Raw genomic sequence first — 23,368 nt, 5'->3', positions numbered from 1 at the left:
CCTCGTGACTTGAAGGTTGGGTTGCTGACCTGAAAGCTGCCAGGTTCAAGTCCCACCCGGGGAGAGTGCGGATGAGCTCCCTCTATCAGCTCCAGCTCCATGCAGGACATGAGAGAAGCCTCCCACAAGGATGGTAAAAACATCAAAAACATCCGGGTGTCCCCTGAGCAACGTCCTTGCAGACGGCTAATTCTCTCACTCCAGAAGCGACTCAAGTTGCTCCTGACATGAAAAAAAAATTGATTCTATCATAAAAATATGGAAAAACTTTGTTTTTGTGGGACATCCTACAGCACATTTTGCTATAGTTTTTCAGTGAATATCTCATAGAGTTTCAACCAATTCAATATAGTTTGTGGCAGCCACAAAAATCAAGTTTCTGGAATATAACATCTTTTAATTTAAGTACCTCACAGGAAATAACACTTTCAAACAAGGAACACAAAATGATTCAATTTTTTTGCATAGTGTTTACTGAGGTATTGTGATCTCAGAGCACAGCTAGATTTTATCCTGGGAAAAGTGTAGTGACCATCCCAGGTGGCAGATACTGGGGCAATGCTTCAATTTATGAGTCAGAAACTGGGATGATGTGCAAGCAGATCTATCCCTCAGTGACTATAGACCAGAGGTCTAAGATAGTTCTAAAATTGGCCAGCAGAGTTCTTAAAAGACTTGGTCAAAGATCTTTACTTTTCCATGGAAATCTTTGTATATGAAAAACATTTAGACTGGAAGTAAGCTTGTGACACAAAGCCAACCACTACAGGGAATTATTTTCAGGTTCTACTTGATTTTTTATTTCCCCATGCCAAGCAAACAGGAATTACTAATATAGAGCACCATCCTACAGTTTCCACAGACTGACAGACCCCACAGGCTACCCCCAAGTACAGACAGTTCTGTTCATTCATATCTGAGTATGTGTGTGTATGAACAATGTAGGAAATATTTGCAGTTTTTCTCATTAACAAGAAAAGATGTCTTGACACATCAAGACACTCTGTCAAAAGAAATTATCAGCTGCCATTAGATTTTTCATCCCCGTGTAAGAGAAAAATCCCAGCAAAATTTTCTAATCAACATTAGCAGTAGGAAGAAAAAAATAATTGTTTTGAACCAAAAAAAATCTGTTTTTACAAAAAGATGGATAGACAGACAGACAATAATGCGACACACGGTATGGTTAGCGGAGTCATCACAATTTCTGCAATAAACCTAAAAGCTCCGAAAAATGTGCAAACATTCTTTCCATCTCACCAACTCATTCAATGGCTCTTAATTGTCTACTTAAGACCAAGCTACCTCTGTATGACAACAGCAGTAGTTCACAATAATACAGCAAACATCTATCTCCAGCATCATCATCACTGTGGTTCAGTGAAGATTGCAGTTAGCTTGAGAGGGGGGCTGGAAAGTCTCAGGAAAGTGGCAAATTCTGCTGTCATCCCAGCAAATCAGAAAGTTCTAATGCTCTAAACCTGTCATGATCCCTGACTTTGCTGTACAGCTGATTAAGTTGAAGAAGCCCTTGCTGTTTTATTTCAAGATATCCTGGTAGATCACCCAGAGATAATCTAAACCAGCATAAAAGAATATGGAAAAATTTGTCAAGCAGCCACACACAAGCACATGGCTTTTCCTTTCACTCTTGAATTTGGTTGGCAGCTTGCAGGCTGAAATGTGACATGCAGAGCTCAACATTTCATTTTGGGCACAAAGGCTGTCCCCTGCATCTTGGTAAGGAAAAGGTGTCCTGCTGCATGGGCATTTAAGACGCTCCAGTTCTACCATTTTCCTCTTCAATATGGAAACTGTCTGTCAATCTCTCAGGTCAGAGGCAAAAAAAGAAATTGCCACTGAATTGGATGTTTTGTAACTATAGTTGCATCTCATGAATGGGAAACATTTGGCCCATGGGGAGGTGAAGCTAACATATTGCAGTGGATCTCTGCCCACACACCCAAAATATTCTTCTACAGCCCTTTTCTCCAGATAAAATTTTGAATCCATATGGATTTTGTCATATCTAAGTGCCTATGGGAGAAGGAGGAGGAAAGAAAGTCATTTGTTTCCAGTTGCTGGTCAAGGTTAGCTTCTCCTTGAACAATAGTTAACCTTTCAGAAAGACCCCTTTTCCGTGACAGAGGGCTTCTAGAAGGCTAATTAGAACAGGAGAGTAATTTTCTGGGGTTATTTCATTACTTTGGGGGGGGGGATTGTTCTTTGCCAATACTGTGACTTCATCTACAAATGTCCATCCTTGTGCATCAGTTAGCCTGTTAAAAGCCTCCAGTGGTGCCAATAGAAGCTTTTAAGAAGGCCTGATTGCAGCCTGTGTTGTGACCTCCCTCAGATATTTCCTCTTACCATCCTCTTGCATTTTACCTTTAAAAGAAGCTTCATTGATTTCAAACTAGGCTTTTTGAAAAATAAAATCGTCATGGGGGCATTTTGGAAGGCTTGTATTGGGTGTGTTTTAGTACTTAGATAGAATTACAAAGTTCAACTGGCTTGCAAGAGCCATTTAGTCATCCAACTTCTGTTTAAAGACCTCCTAAAGATACATCCACCACCCATGAAACCAGTCTTTTCTACTGTCAAATAGCTCTTTTCTTCAAGACTTTCGTCATCTTATAATCTGAATGAGTGCCATTTCGTGCATCTAATTTCTGAAGCAACAGAGATCAAGCTTACTACATCTTCCATCCCCATAGGGATGGAAAGAAATTGGAAAATTTAGGAACAAAACCCTCAAAAATAATCCTCTTGAGTGTTAGGAACCCCAACAAAGTGAATCCTGGTCAGAGCTCTTCTTAAAATGTAGATCCTGGGTCAGGGTGAAGAAACAGACATTTGGTGTTGGCAAAAATGAGTGCAGCTGCAGACAAAGGTAGACATTGACTGTCCTTCACACTTGACTTGCTCTACTACTTCCCATTTGCTACTACACAGTCATGAGTGTGGGATGAAATCAGAGGCAAAGCTGAGCAGGGAACATCACCAAGGGATATGAAGAGAGGTGATAGGAAGGTCTCTCACTTATCTGAGAACACCTTAGAGAACTACTCGACTTCCAAAGATGTTGCCATACTGGGACGAAGATATTTTAAATTATGCATTCTCCCCTAAATGAATCCAACTCTCCAGGGCCAGATGAACATCCAAAGATATTAAAAGAACTGGCAGAGGTAATCTCAGAAGCAATGACAATATTTATTAGAATTCCTAGAGAACAGCAAAAGGAAGAAGAAAAAAATTATAGGGGCACTGTGTGCATAAGATGGCAAAGTACTAACATGGGCGAAAGAAAAAGCAGAACTATTCAGTTTCTTATTTGCCTCATTTTTCTCCCAAAAGGAGAGCAATGCTCAACCTGGGGGAAATGGAACAGATGGTGCAGAAGGGGAAAATACTGCACAGAATGGGTATCGGGAAGGGATACCTGGCTAATCTAAATGAAATCAAGTCTCCAGGGTCAGATGAATTACAACTAAAAGCATCAAAATAACTGACAGAAATAATTTCAGAAACAGCCCGAAAGACATACAACAACCCCAATTTCAGAATCATTGCTGATCTTTGAGAATTCTTGGAGAGCAGGAAAAATCCCAGCAGACTGGAGGAGGGCAAAAGAAGAAGGGGAAAGAAGAACCATACAATTACCATTCAGTCAGCCTAACATTTATATCAAGACAGATTCTAGAGCAAATAGACAGTCTGTATGCACCTAGAAGAGGAATGCCTTACTCACAAAAAGTCAACATGGGTTTCTAAAACAAAAACAAAAAACAGATCATGGCAGACTACCCTTATTTAGAAAAGGAAAGAGAAGACGTGGCATTGTTTTATACAGAGAAATAGATTCCATCTCCTTGATCTCAGAAGCCCAGCATCAGTTCTTGCAAGTAGTCCACAAATGTAAGCATCTGTCATGTTAGCCAAACATTCTCCTTTATCATTCTTCCTGGGTGTTTTGTTTCAGCTGAGCATTCAGGCCATAGTGGTGGGCCTAGAGTGGGTGGAATTGGCACCATTTATCATATTCCTGGCAGTTTTGTGGAACTGAATGGAGAGACAGCAAAATCATCCAAGGAGGATGGTTCAGATGTGGCAAACCTAGGTCCCATCTTTACCAATCATTTCATGCAGCTCTATGCCAACTTGAAACTGCATTGGCCACAAAACACATCTTGTAGCACAGATTGAAGTGTTTATAGAACATGAAAGAAATGTACTGCAAAATCTGAGTTAAGCCCTTAAATGTTCTGCAACAGATCCCAATATATTTATTTCTTTATTTACTATATTTATTTACTATATTTATATCCCGCCTTTCTCAACCTCTGGGGGGGGGGGGGGGGACTCAAGGCGGCTTACATATGGCGCTACATAGTACCTACAGCACGAAAAATGAGAAAATTACAATAAAAATAAAAATAAGCTTACATAAAAACATATTTCAATATATATATTACAAATCTCTTTTCCTTTCATTTCATTCCACATAGACATAGCAACGCAAAGCAGGGAATTGAACTGAATGATGTGTTTTCTTGGTGATTCTATGCTCACAACAATACTATTATTTTCTTACACATTCATTACTTATCATGCTGAGCCACAGCGAAGCATGGCTGGGTTTAGCTAGAGTATTATAGCCACACATTTGGACATTTTCCCCACACATACCCATGCATTTACCAAGAAGACTAGTGTTGTACATAGCTTCAGGCTAGGAATGTGAAAAGCACTTGGTTTCACTTTCATTGAATCTCTGCATCCCACTTGCATTTTCTTCTCCCATCCTTTCATGTCAGGTTATATGACTGTGTTCCTTTCCCCACTTGAATGCTTCTTTCCTAATTTGTGCATTCATTGTATAATTTACCTAATTTTAACAGTTTCCCCACATTGATTACAGCATATTTCCACATACTATATATCATTCAGCTGGACAATAATATTGATTTCATGGATCTTTTAACTGATTCTATCCAATTTATATATCTGGTTTATGTAATGCTAGTATTGTTTTCATGTTGATGTATTTTATTTTATGTATTATGTATGTATTTTATGTATGGTATCTTTGTGTGCTATTTTGTAGGCCACCCCGAGTCCTTATGGGAGATGGTGGTGGGATATAAATTAATAATAATAATAATAATAATTCCCCTTTTGTGCAGCTTAGCCATTCACGTTTTAAGACAGATATGCACATTTAATAAAGTATTGCTCGGCATTATTTCTATAACAGAAAATATAGTATCAAAGGCAGAAACAGCATTGAGAGAATAAGGATAGGTATCTATGCCATAAAAAGAAGAGTATCTCAACAGGTTTCAACAGACCTTTTATTCAAAATCAAAACTATACACATGCGAAATCAATCAACCAACTCAGGTAAACCTGCATAAGTAAAGAAAAACATTTGAAATGCGTTGGAGACCTTCTTCCAAAAATATCCAGGGATTTTTTTTCTTTCTCTCATTGGATTCCCTGGGAGGGGTCTGTTTTAGTGTTCAAAGGTCTATGATTCTTTAACACTTGCAGGCAGGGCATATCTACATCCTTTTTTTCTCTCTGTTTGGCTGTTTGCTTATGTTCAGCAAAGGATTACAGAGGGGCCTGCTGTTTACCTTGCCTATTGTAAGCTGGCACACACAGACAAAAGTAAAATTAACTAGAATCACATTTCTGTATTCAGGTTGGATTGTTTACAGCAGATAAGTTGCTGCAACCTGACAATCAAAATCAAGTTTCTCCAGGCCTCCTTCACCATCCTGCTGGTGCCAAGGCTGCTTTTTATTTTTAAAGTACGCACATGGCAAGGAAGAAAGGGGGGTTAAGTGTAAAAATATGGCTCCATGTATAAACCTTTGTCACAGGTTTTGTTGACTGACGTGTGCCTGTTTACACATCATGTTTTGTGTGTACTTTGCTTCTTGAAATGTCCTGTAAGCATCACAAAGTGTAAATAAAGGCGTTAAGCAAATTTTTTCAGAAGTTTCACAGATGTGTGAAAAGCATTACTTTGGCAAGACTGAGTCTGATGAATAGATTACTTTCTGTTCCTATTTTAGCTCCTTGGAAGAGGCTCACTTGATCTGCTTTCAAATAATTTCTCTGCAGATTGGACACCTCCTCAAGGAACTACATACAATTCTCTGCCATGCTTTGTATTGTCTCTTGGAGGATTTTGTCATTGCTGTTATTATTCCACCAACATCTTAGCATATGCAAAATTACAAGAAGATAACAACTAGCCAGCTCCCAAAGGGAAGCAATGACAGTGGATATTGGTGCGAGGAGTCTGTCTGAGTGGTTTGCTGAGCAGTTGGGAAGCAAAAAGGCAAATGAGAATGATAATGCACACTTTACACATGCACTAACGTTGACAAGACACTATCCCAGCTACAGCCTCCACTGCCAGCAGGAACAGTTGGCATTAAATTTAGAATAGAAACCAATTAAAAGATAACAAGTGAACATAAGAGAACATATGCTTGGGATGGCAAGAATCTAAGTGTTGTTTTTTTTAAAGAAAACATGACCTGGAGCTATTGCAGGGGAAGCTTAAATATTGTTCAAAAGCCACACAGAAGTATTTCAAAGTAGACCTCTCTGGCTGTTGAAATGAGCTTTGACCTTGACCAGGTAATTTATAATAATGAGGGAGAGACAGGTGAGTCAGGTAATAGGATCCCAGGCAGGGATATTCATTCCATACTCTCACCAAAATCAAAATTCTACTTTGGTTTATTTTTGCATGAAGTGGTCATGTGCATGTCTTGTTCTGAATTCCATGTGTTTGGTTTTTAGAAAATATGGAGATTTGCACGGCAATAAATACATAAATAAACCATAGGATATAGGTTAAGTATTTCTTATCAGAAATGTCTGGGACCAGATACAGTCAGCATGTCAGATTTTTCCAGATTTTGGAACATTTGCACATGCATAATGCAAGTATTAATATCTTGAAGATGGGAACCAAATGTTAACTTGAAATTCATACATATTTCATAAATAGGTTCTAAACATAGCCTGAAGGTAATTTTATATGCAGTATTTAAAAATATTTGTGTGTGTGAAATGAAGCTTATGGACAATTGAGCATCAGAAAACAAAGTTGTCACTATCATAGCCAATTCATCTGGACAGCTTTGGATTTTGGAGAATTTCAGATTTGAGATATGAGTTGCTTAGTAGGCTGAATAAGATTATTAGGAGTTAAGTATAAAAAATCCAAAATATTTCTTGAAATGTGTAATTTATCCTTGCTTTGTCTGTATGTGTCACCATCCTCCTCATGGCTAACACAACCATCTCAAACAACACTATTATCTCAAAGAAGTTGTAGTTCTGTGACTCTAAAAATGATTTTCAACATCACTGGATGGTGAAGAAGTCTATGAAGTTCAAATGTTTGAATCATGTATTTTAATAGGCCTAATAAAGACCCTCCACGATGGGTATTTCGGGTTTTGTTATATTTTGCTGCTTGGCCAACTTGGCTATCCCTCAACATGTATTACTGGTAAATTGTAGGCAAATGCAATACGCAGTAGTAGGGCTGGAAAACAGGTCAGCAGTTATCTATCAGACCTATTGTTCGATTACAATCAAATATTCGACAAAGGTCTTTTGAAAGAAGATGTATTAATATATGTCTAACGATTTCATCAGATGGGCCGGTTTGCCCGTCGTATGCTGCCTCATCTCCATTTATGGCACAGAGCCCTTCACACGAGATACAGGCACTTCCAGACGGGCTCCATGCTGAAAAGTCAGGTGAGGCACGCACCCCTCCCAACTGCCTTCCCATGTTGCCTTCCCTTCAATGGGGGAAAGCCAGGTGGCGATGCTTCCCCCCATGGGATGAGTGGCATGGTAAGGCAGCTGATGGGGGGTGAATTTACGGGCCTTTATGATAAGGTCGTAAAACAGGCACATGATGAGGTGCAATAAAATATGATCGATGAGGCGAACAAGACTAAAATTGTAAAGCATAGACAAACACAGGCTACCGAATAGGATTAGAAAGCAGGTCAGCTATTGTTGACTATTGTTTGATTACAGTCAGTTATTCCATCAGATCCTTATACCATGCCATGTGCTTTGCATCATGAGCTCAGTGGTGAGCAATGGAAGAGGGAGGGCAGTCTCTCCCTGCTGCCTCTGTTCTTTTAAGTTCCCTGTTATCATCATATCACTATCCACATTATCACACCAGGGCTTTAAAGTGGTCAATCCCACATTTCCGTAGTTCTGTAGAATTCTGTAGTTCAGGACAGAGCTTTTTGAGTTCTCAGCTACAGAAGTCCTTGCCTTCCTAAACTACATTCCCCACAATTCTGCAGGCGGAAGAAATGTGGGGCTGCCTGCTTTAAAGCTCTGGTGTGATAACGTTGTACATGGTAAAATTAGGACTTCTGGCACTGTTCCATTATCTGGGCAGAGGCCACAAGGGAGCACTAGAGAGAGAGAAAGATAGTCAATTTTATGCAGGTGGAGGGTAGGTTGAAGGAGGTAAACCATTCCCCTCTATTTTGCTGTTATTCCTCCCACCCATGGCCTCTGTTACACCCCAAGGCTACGAGGGCACCCTGAAAACCACATTGGAGCCAGTATCACAAGCAAAGCAATTTATTCAGGAATATATATCTCTATGTGCAGGTAGCGTATAAAGTCAGTATGAGAAATAGTCCTTAATGTAAAGTCTTTAACAGTTCAAAACACGTTCAACAAAGTCTCAATAGTAATCCACAAGTGAAACTTGATAGTTCCACTAAGAAATCAAAGTTAGTCCATGAACCAAGAAACAGGAACATGATGCTGCAAATCTGCAAACTGTAATCCACTTGGAGAGTCTTGACTCAGGAAAAAGGAAAACAAGGTAAACAAAGCAAGGTCTACTCGAGAGTCACAGGGTGCAGCGCGGCTTGGATGGAAAGTTTTGACTCGGGGGGGGGGGGAGGAAAGCAAGGTAAACAAGGCAAGGTTTACTCAAGAGTCACAGGGCGCAGCGCAGCTTGGAACCGGAACGAGGCAGGAGACTAGGCTAGGAGCTGGATACCGGAACATGGAAACCTCTTCCAAGTATAGCAAAGTTGACACCGCAATGAGAACACAAAAGAGGGCACCTTTAAGGATATCTCAAGGTTGCAAGAATATGGGAGTGCAGGACGCACAAAACTTCCCATGGGAAAATCAGTCATTATCGTACTTCAGAGCTATCCTTCGGCTCCTTCGCACGCCCTCCCTTCTGCTCCTATCCCTTGTGAAAGATTCCCTCTGATTAAAAGACACATCTTTGCCTGAGTCAACACCATCTGGCAAAGGCAGCCTTGAGGAGACATCAGAATGCTCCCCAATTAACAGATCCTCTGGTGCCAGAAACCCAGGCACCTGCAAGGGCAACGGGCCTCATTCCAAGTCCTGAGTGGCCCCAAAATCCGAATCAGAACCTGTCTCCAATTCCATCTCCTGATGAAGTATAGGCCTTGACAGCTGAGCCACAACTGCCCCACCGTGGAAACAACTGTCATTTGTGACATGGGAAGTGGGGAGGGGTATTACCAGCAAAAACAGAGGAAATGGTTTTCCTCCAACTCACCCCCACCCCATAAAATGGACTATCCTCCTCTCTCTAGCGCCCCCTTGTGGCCTCCACCTAGATAATAGAACAGTAGCAGACTTCCAACAATGGTGGATCTTATGCACCATTTTGAGATATGCAGTTGGTAGATTCCTAAGCATTCTCAGACAATTTCTAGTTGATATGACAGAGGCTCTCTCCTCCCTTTGTGGGATGCAGAGATGATTTGGCCCTTGTGTACACTGTTCCAGTCTGAAAACCATTTTCCTGGTCATACGGCTGCCTCCATTGATGTCAGAATGGGGCTCCCACAATGGATTACACAGAGCTCTGTTTCTGGAGGGGAGCAGCAACTGCATGGGCATGATGTGTTCCTTTTTCCCTGGTAATCTTTTTAATTTTAGTTGGGCATTATAACATGCCATGTCAGTTAGCCTTGATTCTGATTGTACGTATACTGCTGAATTTTACAGTATTGTTTAAATTCTGCGTCTGTTGTTTTGTTTCTGTTGTGCTTCATATATTTACTATTCTGAATGCATAACTGAACATCAAATTGAAATTCATTGGGATTTTCCTCTGAAAATGAAAAAAAATCTATCTTACAATTGTTCCTCTTTTGCTTGTAATTTTAAAGAGGATCAGCCCTGTCAGAAGCTCTTATTTGTGGCTCACTCTGTGGGCTCCTTATTAGGGAGGATGTCATTATAGGCAAGAGAGAAAAATAGAACAGATGGTGAGAAATGAATTCCCAAATATGGTGCTGTACAGTAGTGTCATTATGAGAACTCATATATGCTTTGATTAGAAAAGGAAGGCTGTGTGGGACATGGAAGCCAGGGAAAACCTGGAGTGGAAAAGACAAAAGACATGTCTACTCTTGCCCAGAACTCTGATTTAGGGGAGAAGTCGCTCCTGGATGTCCAAATGATGCCCAGGGACTTCTGGTTTGTAACATGGGCTAAATGGGGCTTATTACCAATATTACACAAAATTGGGGAATGCTTTGGAGTTTCACCATACTTCAATGTGAGTGTGGACAGATGGATCAACTTCAATTCTAAGTGATCTACTGTCCACATGGACTGCTGCTGCCCTCCTCTTTTACCTATGCTCAAGGGTGTAGGGAAAAAGAGACAAATTGAGCCCAGGTCATCCTCATTGCTGTGGCAGACAGTCATGGGGCTCCTGGTTGTCACTGGGCACCTTTTGGGCCTTCTGAGTGGACTGGACCATCTCACCACCACTGCAGGACAGTGACAAACAGTATAGCCACCCTTGAAGCCAGTACTCTGGACCAGCCTTGGAGTATAGGGTATGTGTAGATGTTCTCATGAGAAGAAGAATTCAGATGCAGAGGCAAGGAGTATACACACTAAGCTGTAACAAAATATGATAGGCAACCAGTTGAACTTGAATTAAAGGGGGAAATATAGCATGATCACTTTCTGGTAAGCAACCATGTGAGATTATGCAGTGATACTTTGACTTAAGAATTTAATTTGTTCCATGACCATGTTCTTAAGTAAAAACATTCTTATCTCAAAGCAAAAAAAATTCCATTCAAATGTTATTAATCCATTCTGGACCCCTGAAAACCGCCCCAATTTTTGTTATATATTTTTAAATAAGAAAATGCATTTTATATGTAACAACTAGCTGTGCCTGGCCACGCGTTGCTGTGGCGAAGTATGGTGGTATGGGAAATAAAGTATTGAGGAATTGGTGGTAGTTAAGGTAAAGGGTAAAGGTTTTCCTCTGACATTAAGTCCAGTCGTGTCTGACTCTAGGGATTGGTGCTTATCTCCATTTCTAAGCCGAAGAGCCAGCGTTGTCCGTAGACACCTCCAAGGTCATGTGGCCACTGGCATGACTGCATGGAGCACCGTTACCTTCCCGCCGGAGCAGTACCTATTGATCTCGCATTTGCATATTTTCGAACTTCTGGGTTGGCAGAAGTTGGGGCTAACAGTGGGGGTTCACTCCGCTCCCCCAATTCGAACCTGCAACCTTTTGATCCACAAGTTCAGCAGCTCAGTGCTATAACAGGCTGCACCATTAGGGGATATTATTTCCTAAAGCTTGATAATATACAATATTTCTGATTGTTCCTTTTTTTGTCTGTTGGAGGCAAGTATGAATGCTGCAATTAGCCAAAATGATTAGCATGTAATGGCCTTGCAGCTTTAAAGCCTGGCTGCTTCCTCCCTGGGGGAATTTTTTGTTGGAAGGTATTAGCTGACCCTGATTGTTTCCTGTCTGGAATTCCCTTGTTTTTAGAGTGTTGTTCTTTGCGATATTTTATGTGCTTCTACTGTCCGTATAGATGAAGAAGTACCCATATGCAGTGCTTGAGCGCACACACTAAAAAAAAAAAGGCTGTGGCCCTCAGAAAACAGAGGATTTGTCAAACTTTGATGATGGGAATACTTTGTTGGGAGGTGTTAGCTGTCTCTGACTGTTTCCTTTCTGGAATTCCCCTGTTTTCAGAGTGTTCTTCTTTATTTAGTGTTCTGATTTTAGTGATTGTATTGTTCTGTTTTATTATACCACAGTAATTTTTACATATTCTGATTTTAGTGTTTTTGAATACTTGGAGCCAGATTGTGTTCATTTTCACGGTTCACAGCAACACAATAATAACAATAATATTAATAATGATAGTAATAATAATGACTTTGGTAATACACACTGCTTCTCTCCCTTCTCAGCTTCCTTTCTGGAAGAATCCTTTCTTGGGAGGTGTTAGCTGGCCCTGATTTGTTTCCTTTCCCAATTTCCCTGCTTTCAGAGTGTTGCTCTTTATTTACTGTCCTGGTTTTAGATATTATATTGTTCTGTATTATTATACCACAGTAATTATTACATATTATATTTATAATCATATATTATCTGCTTAGAACTGGATTATATGAGGCCCCTTCTACACAGCCATATGAAATCCACACTGAAGTGGATTATATGGCAGTATGGACTTAAGATAATCCAGTTCAAAGCAGATAGTATAAGATTATAAATGGTTAATATAGCTGTGTGGAAAGACCTTGAGTCTACACTGCCATATAACCCAGTTCAAATCAGATAATCTGTATTTTATAGGCAGTATGGATCAGGCCTAAGTGCCTGTCCCCTGGGTGCCATCTTGGCTGAGGGAGCTGCTAGGATACGAAGGGGCGGGGCCTAAAGGCAGCAGAGCCTACCTTTCTAACTGGCAGTTAAGAGGAGAAAGGCTCTTTCTCATTCTCTGTAATTTGGACTATTTTTCTAGGGTTTTTAATGTAAAAACACAGACTGGATGACTATGTCTTTTGTGGCCAAATTTGGTGTTATTTGCTCCAGTAGTTTTGTTGTTTAAGTTAAGGGGAAAACGATCAGAACATTTATATATATATAAAAGATTAATTAATAAAATGTTCAGAGATATGCTGTACTTGGTTCTATCCAGCCACTGTGAGAGGGAAGCACATTTGAGGCAACTAAATGTGTGTTGGTCAGTGGCATAGAAAGATCTACATCGGTATAAACATGTACAGTGATACCTTGAATTTACGAGTTTAATTTGTTCCATGACTGAGCTCTTAACTCAAATCACTTGTATCTCAAAGTGAATTTTTCCATTGAAATGCTGTTAATCCGTTTTGACACCCCACCCCAATTTTTTGTTATATGTTCTTAAATAAGAAAACTTACTTTATAAATAACAAATAATGTATAAATGCACATTCACATGGAACAATAAAAAAGATCAAAAAATGGTAGAAGTACAACTTGTGGCAAGGAAGCATAAAACACAAAGGGAAGAGGCAGAAGCATCATTTTCTTTGTACTATACTCATTCCAGCCTCCTTTCTTTCCTTGCTCCCTCCCTTCCTCTCTTTTTGAAGCGAAACACACAGTAGGTCAGAATAGTGTTTGAATGCCAAAACCTCACACTAGGCCGAGTGAGGATTTGTAAGTTAAAACATACTTGTTTTGAGATTTTCTTATGTAGGAGGTTACTGTGACAAGACAGGAAAAGACAGCTCTAGCAGCATTTTGTGACTTCCAGTGTGTTTGAAGAACGTCTCTTTATCAAGCAAAGTTGTTAATTTCACCCAACACTTCCATATGACTGCTTTGGACCTCTTGTATCTAACTCTTATCCAAGAAATTACGAGCTCTCAAAGGGAGGTTTTGGATGAAATAAATATTTTCTTACAATTAAAAGATCTCTTGAAATCCACTGAGGGTACACATTATTGATTCAGAAGTGTGTGCATTATCATTTTCAACTGTTCTTTTCATCACTGTCAATTTTCTTGGATCTTTAGTAATTCTATTAAGGCCCTTGTTCCATTCTTAAGGAAGAGTGGATTTCTTGACATAGATGAGTTATGACTCAAAGGGTCAGAAGCCTCTTCTTTGTACTTTTGTGAACCTCGTGGAATAGGGATGTATGAATATTTCCCTATCTTATTCATGGATCTTATCCAGAGTTTGCACTAATCACCCTCTGTACGCAGCAATTGATGTCTTGGTTTTAATAATTGTTATGTTATGTTGTTTTATAACTATGCTATTATATTGTGTTATAAACTTTTAGATTATATGTGGTTGGTCTGTTTCCTCATGTAAGCCACTCCGAGCCCCTTTGGGGAGATGGAGGTGGGGTACAAGGATAAAGTTATTATATTATTGTTATTTCCAGTATATGTCAATGTTTTGTGTGTTCAATCATTTAGTTTGTTCAATCTAATTTCTCTATCAGTCTACATACTATTTTTAAATGCGCATAATGGCATTAATTTTGCATTCAGTTTCCTCTAAAATAAACATATACTATTGAATATCTCCTAATCCTTGAATTTTTGTATGCAACTTCCCCACATATATGTACTTTTGTATGTAACTCTCCATAATACATACAAATTTGTATTACTGAAGCATCTGTTCTTCAGAATAACTTTTTATTAATCGACATGTTGCCCTGTTTATATATAGTACAACACACATTTGGTGAGCCTGTCTTTGGATAATGTTTGGAAACATCAGGATTCACACATTTTAAGACTCTGCTATGTGAAATCCATCCCAGTGGAAAATTCATATAGTTGACACCACTTTAACTATCATGACTCAAAGCTGTGGATTTGTGGAAGTTGTTGTTTGGTGAGGCAACAGCACTCTCTGGGTAGGGAAGGCCGAAAGTCCTTGTAAAATGATAGTTCCTAAGATTCCATAGCATTGGGCCATGTCAGTTAAAGTGATCTCAGATTGCATTAAATCTATAATTTAGATGCACCCCTAGTCCTGCTACCTCCACAGGTACATTTGGTGAGGACATGAGAGAGGTTTGTGCAATCACTATTGGGGCTTCAAACTGGTTCCAGGATTTCCTATACACAGCTAAGCTATTTTTTTTTCAATGCCACTTTTAAACTGTATTAAATGGTCAGTGTAGGTGGGGGCTCTGAGAAACACATAGTAAATCAGTTTGTTTCCCAGTTTTTGTGGATCAGAAAAAGCATTGGAGAGTCATGAAGCTTCTATTGAGAAGGAAATGCTGTGGAAAGGGTTTTTGAATAGAGAAATCAAATTAGTTCATCCTTATTAATAATTTGGTCAGTGTGGGAATTTTACATAGGGAATGACATTTTCTTTTGGTGTTCCTCCTCTGGTGACATATCTATGTTTCAAGTTGTTAAATGGGGGAGCCATTTCTGGATGTGACGCATTTTATTGCATTTAAGTGCTGGTGTGTTCAGAAAATTCCCCTTATTCTTAGATATGTGACATCCTCTGAAGGGTCCTTTAGTCTGTCTGGACAACTTGTCTGCTGCCCATGTGCCGTTGGCTGGGATACAGTGGGTCATTGCGACCGCCATTAAGAACATATGCAGTTCCATCCCATTAGCTATCTGATATACATGCCAGGCCTGTAATGTTCTGTGACTTTATAGCACCATCTAGTGTTCACTCAATTATCGGCCAAACTTTCTGTATCACATTTCTTGCACTGCATGCTTTATTAAAACCAAATATGCCCTTTTAGCAGTATTGAGTTTTTTCTTTCTTTCTTTTCTTTTTTCTTTCTTGGTCACCACATTGTTGGTCAACACAGACAAGGAATATATTCAAGAACACCATCATGTTTTTTACCATTTCACAGTTAATTGTGCGCACCCCTCAATTCCTAAAGGCATTACAACCTGAAGCCAACTAAAACAAATCATGTACGTTTGAGAGCAATTATTTTACAGTTAATAATAGTGTCTAATATGTACAGTTGATTGAATGGGCTTCTGGCTTGCCTTACTCTACATGGAGTACAAAGTATCCACATCCCCTTTAAGACAATCCAAGAAGTCTGAGAATAGCTCTGGTGAATTAGGAGAATGACCTCTTCAGTATGACATCCTATTTCTCACAGTGACCAACCTGTCAGAGCATACGTCTACATGTCTTCTTATGGTATTGCTGTCTGGTGTTTGTTATCCAATGATGTCCAGTAGGAGCCACCCAAGGTCTGAGGCAAAGCAACAAATGTGGCCTCCAGAAAAATGGATGCAGCACCTGAAGCTCATCAGGTTATTCTGTCTCCTCCTGTTGAAAGTCCCAACATGTGTTTCCTCCTTACCAATAAATCTGGAGCATCTTAAAAAACTAATCAGTGCTCCCCTTTCAGGAAAACTAAATCAGCTGCCTCAGGCCTAAATACAGTTGCTCATCCTCATCTAGAATGAACCAAATGAAGCAATGAAAACTTGGTACATAGAGGCTTAAATACGTTCCATTAATTCCTTTAGATCTCCTTTAGTTGGGATGTAGGCCTCAAGTAGCTGTCTCATTGTGGGAGACATTGTGGGAGACAATCCCAACATCTTTCCTCTGAAATTGGAAACTTCTTAATGCTTTCATAAGTAGTAACTCAGTCTCTTGTATTTGTCTAATCCCTCCTTAAAGCTTTCTAAAGTCTTCGTTTTATGAAACGGAATGCCATACATTAGTTGTGCATTGCAAGATAAAATACATTCTTTCATTTGCAGTATTCTGCCAGGTAGTGTCGTTGGATTACTCCCTGTTCTAATATGACAACGTCCTTCATTATATTTCTCCACACCAGAAATAATTCTGTAAACCTTTACCATGCCCCCTAAAAGTCCACAGTGTAGTGAACTGTACCACCATTTTATAATTTATTTGGAAAGATCCTTTCGGGGATTTTTCATTTTCCAGCATTGACCACATTTCTAACTGGTGTCCTTTGCAAACTTAATCACTTTATCCCTCAGATATTTCATGCCCAGTGGTTGCTGATAAGGACAGAATGATGGGGGGGGGGGGGGATATATGTCTTTCCCTATACTAATTCTGTAGTGTAGGTGTGCCTTGAGATATGCCTTACTGCTGAAAATGCCCAAAATTATCATTACTAAATCTTAAATTAATAACTAAATGTTGGTCACTCTAAAGTGCCTGCAAGTGTATACTTGGCTACCTTTGTGTATTGGCAGAAGACAGAGAGGCCTTCACCCCAACAGAAAACCATTCCTTCTTCTTTGGGTGCTCAAGGACATCCAGAATGCACCTAGGCGCATCCCCATGTCTGATCTGTAGTTGGGAGTGGAGCTATACTGTGGAGCCCCCACCATTATACCTAGGTTGCAGTTGTGCCAATTTTACATGCACCAACATAACTGAGGACAGGAGTATATCACTGGGAGCAGTCTAGTCTCAATGGTATAATGTAATAATGTAATTCAGTACTAATTCAGACCTGTTGTTTTTACCTGGTATGATGTGGGAAAAGTATGTTTATTTGATCTTGGCTATTTTTAATCCTCAGAAGTACACTATCTCAAAGCATTTCAGCTCCCCCACCTTGACTGTGCTAATACTAATAATGTTCTTTTTTCAAATGTGTTCTGTTTGCCCATTTTCCTTGTATATATTATTTCCTTTTGGGCTTGTTTGATGATTGTCATCTAAAATATTATTTTTCCCAATCCCCAATTGGATCCCTTGGAAAGTTTGTATAATGCCTTGAGGAAGATCAATCCTAAAGGAATGCTTCCCAAGTCTGTTACTGCTTTCCTTAACAGATCGGTTTAAAAAATTATTTTCTGATCTTCTTGAAATTAAACACAATGTTGCTGTGCATCATTTTCATAGGTAGCTTGCTTCATTACACAGCATTCCCAGTTTAAAGGCAATGTCCTTCTTAGGGCCCTTCCACACAGCCATATAACCCAGAATAACCCACAATATCTGCTTTGAACTGGGTTATCTGAGTCCACACTGCCATATATCCCAGTTCAAAGCAGATATTGTGGGATTTTATTCAGCTGTGTTGAAGGGCCCTTAGTCCAATGCAGACAACAAATGTTGTTGTGCCTACCTAGAACAATTGCCTTAATTCCTCCCCATTTCTTATTGAAAAGTTTTGCTTTTATGCTGCAGATCAGAATAGTTATTGCAGTGATGCCACCCATCCACCCTCATCCAGCATTTTTTTCAACTCTGCTGTTTGTTTCGGGCATGTATCTGCACGTGCATTTTATATGAGGAGTAGAAAATCAGAAATATTTCTTTCATCACTAGCACAGAGATAGAATGAAGCCAGATGGAGGGCTATTTCAAGAGCTCTGTGTCCTTGGTACCAAGAGTCTGCTTTGTTTCAGCATCTTTATTCTGAGAATCTAATTACCAAAGACTGCTCCTGTTTTCTTTGTTCCAGCAGTTAGCATGCTGACTACAACCTAGATTGTATTAAGAGAGGTTGCATTAAGACTTGAGAAGTGATAGAACAGTCCTTATCAAGACTGCCACCACTCTGCAATGCTGTGTTTTGCATGTTATTTTGTAAAGAAAAGGGTTGAGCAGTCACAAGTTATTTTGAAGAGAATTGTACTTTACAAAGGGGAAACGTGAAAGAATTATGCAATTTAGAGTTGGAGAACAAACTGAAAGTAATTGGAGGAGGGGTTGGGACCTGCTAAAATATCAGCACCCTCAACAACTGTAATTCTCAGGTGAAAGGTGCAAATGTTAAACAAAAATCTCTATAATCTTGCAACATAGAGATGATTTAATCTGTAAATGGTTACAGTTTTTTGGTGCAGTGTGCTATGTCCCTAAAGCAGGCATTGGCAAACTTTTTTGGCTTGGGGACGCATTGTGGGTCCAGCCGGGAGGGCCGGGCCAGGAGGGAAAGGGGCCGGGCACACGCTGGCTGGGAAGGGCCAGAGAAAGGACGGGGCCAGGAGGGGGCAGGACAGGGCCCGGGTCATCCTTGAGTTGTCCTCCCAGCATGAAGATGGAGCTGCTCGTTCCATCCTTATGCCAGGAGGAAGGCAGGACACACAGCGACTGCCCCAATCCTCCCCCATACCCTGTCCTCCTCCTCCAATCCTCGGGCTGTCCTCTTGGCATTATGCTGGGAGGAGGAGAGACAGGCGGTGGCTGAGTGTGTTGCGGAGGGCTCTTAGCCACTGCTTGCCTTCCTTGAGCCATCCTCCTGGCACCGTCCTTATGCCAGGAGAAGGATGAGACACATTGTGGCTGAGAGCACACCAGAAGGCTCTCAGCTGCTACATGCCTTTCTACCCCATCTTTTTTGCATAAGGATGTGGCGGGTCACTGTATCCTAATGCCGAGAGGACAGGGAAAATGAGGAGGGCCTGAAGTAAGAGCTCAGGGTGCCTCATCTAGCCCCCGGGCATAAGTTTGCCCATGCCTGCCCTAGAGGTTTGTGATGAATGCTCATGAATCCCTTAAAGCTTTTTCTACCCATGGTTGTTTCTTGCAGGCAACTCCCCTTCAGATGAGTCTGAAGAGCGTGAGCGAGATCCCAGGGTGCTCACATTTCCAGAGTACATTACCAGCTTGTCAGAGTCTGGGACCAAGCGCATGGCAGCTGGCGTGCGCATGGAGTGCCAAAGTAGGGGTCGTTGTCCATCATCCTGTCCTTTATGTCACGTGACCTCTAGCTCAGATACCTTAGGGGAGCCCATCCTCCTGGAGGTCACCAAAGCAGCACCCATCTATGAGCTGGTCACCAACAATCAGACTCAGAAGGTGAGTGGTCTCGGCTTGGGGAAAGGATGATCTCAAATCAGTGTTTTTCTCAAACAAGAAAGGAGACTTTTAGGTTGGTCCAAACTCCTCCCTGACTTCTCCTTAATAATTCGAGTTTGTAGGAGAAGTGGTTGGCAGAAGGGGAATCCATGTGGGAAAAAGTGCAGCAACATTTCTAAGATTGTTGGGTTAAAACAGACTTTAAACAGGATGAAATCAAAACGTTCAGAATTCTGCAAAAGCTGCTTGTGAGATGGGGTATTGTGTGGTTTCCGGGCTGTATAGAAGTGTTCTAGCAGCATTGTCTTTTGATATTTTGCCTGCACCTTTGGCTAGCATCTTCACATGCAGGTGAAACGTCAGGAGAAAATGCTACTAGAATACGGCCATACAGCCCGGAAACCACACAACACCCCAGTGATTCCAGCTGTAAAAGCCTTTGACAGTGCTTGTGAATTTTTTTCCTGTATTTTGGGCTTTCTTATTCATAGATTTTGCCCACAGAGAAGCACTCATACTTGAATGAATTGCCAGTCTCCTTTTTAAAATTCTGGATTTAATTCAGATCACTCCATGTGTGTGGCCTGGCTGCAGCTTAAACACTTGTTTACTCCTCACACAATTAAATCATGTAGTAAAGAGCTTGGCAGAATTTAACTGGGTTTTTTTTTTGCACTCTTTATTTAATGCATTCTCACATGACTTTGGGGGCATCAATGACCTATAAAGAAGGAGAACTGACAAACTGTGCATGCTCCAATTTGAAAATTAATTTTAGCAATATTCCAAGTAAAATCAAAAGACAGATGGAGAAGCACACTGGGCTGAGCCAAGCCATGGGACAATAATGAAATGGAACAGAGTGCATCTGCTCATTCCTTATTCTGCACAGACCCTGGGCTTGGGTAGTGCAAATGCAGTTGTTTGGAGAGTCTAGATGTTGTGAATGTGGACATATTATGTTAAGACCTCTGTGATCTTCAAAACCCCAGGCTTTCATTCTGGCTCTGAGAGCGATGCCTTGTCCAGTCGCACAACCAGTGTGTACAGCTTTTAAAAACATACTTATGACCTCATCACATTACCTAAATTCCCCTTCCTCCAGACAGCCAGCAAAGAGCCTGCCAGATCTCATTCCATGACATACAACTACTTCCAGCAGGACTCTGTGCTATCTGCATGGAGGAAGCATGGTAGGAGGGGGAAACGTGAACACTGGAAACTGCCAGTGTTCAGATTAGGAATCATGGGGACAATGCTGATGTGTGATGGACAAGCAGGTTGTGTAAGTGATGCAGGGCGCCAGGTGACATATTCGCCCTGCTGCCCCATGATTTGACCCTTCACCTAGACTCAGATTAGTTAGTCCTTGCATCTTTTTTCCCTTTCCTTGTATCTTTCACTGTTGTCCCAATGAATTCATTCATCCTAAAGAAAACTGGCTTCAAATCATTATTTGGCAGACAAGCAAATGCTTTGCCACTCTTTGCAAAGAAGAGTCTTTGTATTGCACCCTGTGGAGAGGGTGGCAGACACGAGGGGGTGGAGGTGGAGACTTGCTTATCACCTGGAGGAAATCTTCTTGTATGTTCTTGACATTGTTGTTGTGCTTCTTTCTCTTTCTTTCTGTCTTTCTTTCTTTCTTTCTTTCTTTCTTTCTTTCTTTCTTTCTTTCTTTCTTTCTTTCTTTCTTTCTTTCTTTCTTTCTTTCTTCCTCAGCTGTTACAAGAGGCCACCATGAGTTCCCTCTGGTGCTCCGGCAGTGGGGATGTCATTGAGGACTGGTGTCGGTGTGACTCAAGTGCCTTCGGTGCTGATGGCCTTCCAGCCTGTGCACCTCTCCCACACCCTGTGTATGTGCCTCCCTCTGGAAACTTGCAGAACTAAGATTTTGCTAAATACAATTTGAGAAATGCAACATCCTTAGGTATTGATCTCCCTGGAGAAGATCCAAGGGAAGGGCAACTCCTTTTTCAAGACAGCTATGTCTGTTATCGGAGCCCCGGTGGCGAAGTGCGTTAAAGCACTGAGCTGGAGACCGAAAGGTCCCAGGTTCAATCTCTGGGGGGGGCGTGAGCAGCCGCTGTTAGCTCCAGCTCCTGCCAACCTAGCAGTTCGAAAACATGCCAATGTGAGTAGATCAATAGGTACCCCTCCGGTGGGAAGGTAACGGGAAAGTCATACTGGCCACATGACCTTGGAGGTATCTATGGACAACGCCGGCTCTTCGGCTTAGAAATGGAGATGAGCACCAACCCCCAGAGTCAGACATGACTGGACTTAACGTCAGGGGAAAACCTTTACCTTATGTCTGTTATACCTTCAGTATTCAGTCATTGTTGTCCTCTTATTATAAGTGGTAGTACAATATACAGAGGACAGTAATGACTGAATACTGAAGATATAACATACACATACACCCTGAAAAACGAGTTGTCTTTCTCTTGGGTCTTCTTCAGTCATGATCTTTTGTGTTGCAACTAAAACTTGATGCTGTCCCCTCCAACATGGAATTGTGAACTTACCAATACTGTTTGTTTCCCAACCTGGAATGAAAAGTACATTCATGCAAACACATTTTTGTGTAGATGTTTTTAGACAGACAGCTGTATTAATCTGTATTGGCATTAAAGGAGCAGGGAGAGGAAAAGAGGGAGGGAATCTGGGAGCATTCGCTAGGTTCCTTTCCTCTAATCCACATAATATAGAATATAATATAGAATATATAATCCACATCTTCATAATATAGAAAACAACACTTGGCTATTCTAATAGAACCTGGATCTCTAAGTACCTTCATCATCTATGGATCTGGTTTCACCATTGATCTGTCCTTGTATGCCAGTTGGCTCTGGCAATGTCACCTAAGGGTGATTAGGAACCACAGATTTTCTGCTAAAGTTATTTCATTTCCTGGAATTAACTGCAAAGCAAAGATAAAATTCCATTTAAACATGACACCCATGTGGAAGACAAACACAGTAGGCTCTTTCTAGATGCCATTTTTAACACTATTCCAGCTGAAAAGAGCCTGAACCTCTTGACATATTCATTTGCTTTCACACATGCTGAAAAAAACTGAGGGTCCTTCCAAACAAACTTTTAATCCAAGACATGTCTCGCTTTTACCTCTGGTAAAAGCGAATTAATGTGGAGTAAACAGGGGTTTTCCAGTTTACTCCACATTAATTAAACACTACATCCGTTCTGGACCTTAATGAAAGACCTGGATCGGATGAGATATTGGGCCTGTGGGGATTGACTTCTGGTATCGTGTTTTGTGATACTGTGAGTCAGTCTCCGCAGCCATCTCACACTTTTGAGCTTCTGGAGCCCAAAGGTGTGAGAGGGTGCCCACACAGCTGAATAAAATCCCACATGATCTGCTTTGAACTGGAATATATGGCAGTGTGGACTCAGATAATCCAGTTCAAAGCAGATATTGTGGGATTTTCTGTCTTGATTTTCTGGGTAATATGGCTGTGTGGAAGGGCCCTAGGGCTCCTTCTACACTGCCATATAATCCAGATTATCAAAGTAGATAATAACTGCTTTGAAGAGGATAATATGAATCTACACTGCCATATAATCCAGTTCAAAGTAGATAACTTGGATTTTAATTGGCAGTGTGGAAGGGGACTATGAGGCATAGCTAGACAGATCAAGAATGCAGAGCAGAGTGGGCAAGGGGGAAGGAACTGGCATGCT

General features: G+C 40.8%; 1 protein-coding gene across 3 annotated transcripts in view; it reads left to right on the top strand.

Annotated features, from left to right (window-relative positions):
• astn1 (astrotactin 1) overlaps positions 1 to 23,368 on the top strand; it is a 302,993-nt gene that overhangs the window by 252,621 nt on the left and 27,004 nt on the right. For all 3 annotated transcript variants that reach the window (XM_008108949.2, XM_003219851.3, XM_062977759.1), the window contains exons 17-18: positions 19,392 to 19,660; positions 21,380 to 21,513. In XM_008108949.2, coding sequence (XP_008107156.2) covers positions 19,392 to 19,660; positions 21,380 to 21,513 — 403 coding nt within the window. The remainder of the gene's footprint in view (positions 1 to 19,391; positions 19,661 to 21,379; positions 21,514 to 23,368) is intronic.

Source organism: Anolis carolinensis, chromosome 4 (assembly GCF_035594765.1).
Source record: "Anolis carolinensis isolate JA03-04 chromosome 4, rAnoCar3.1.pri, whole genome shotgun sequence".
Lineage (NCBI taxonomy): Eukaryota > Metazoa > Chordata > Lepidosauria > Squamata > Dactyloidae > Anolis > Anolis carolinensis.
Note: the sequence above shows the minus strand (reverse complement) of the source record. Positions and strands in the feature narration are given on the sequence as shown.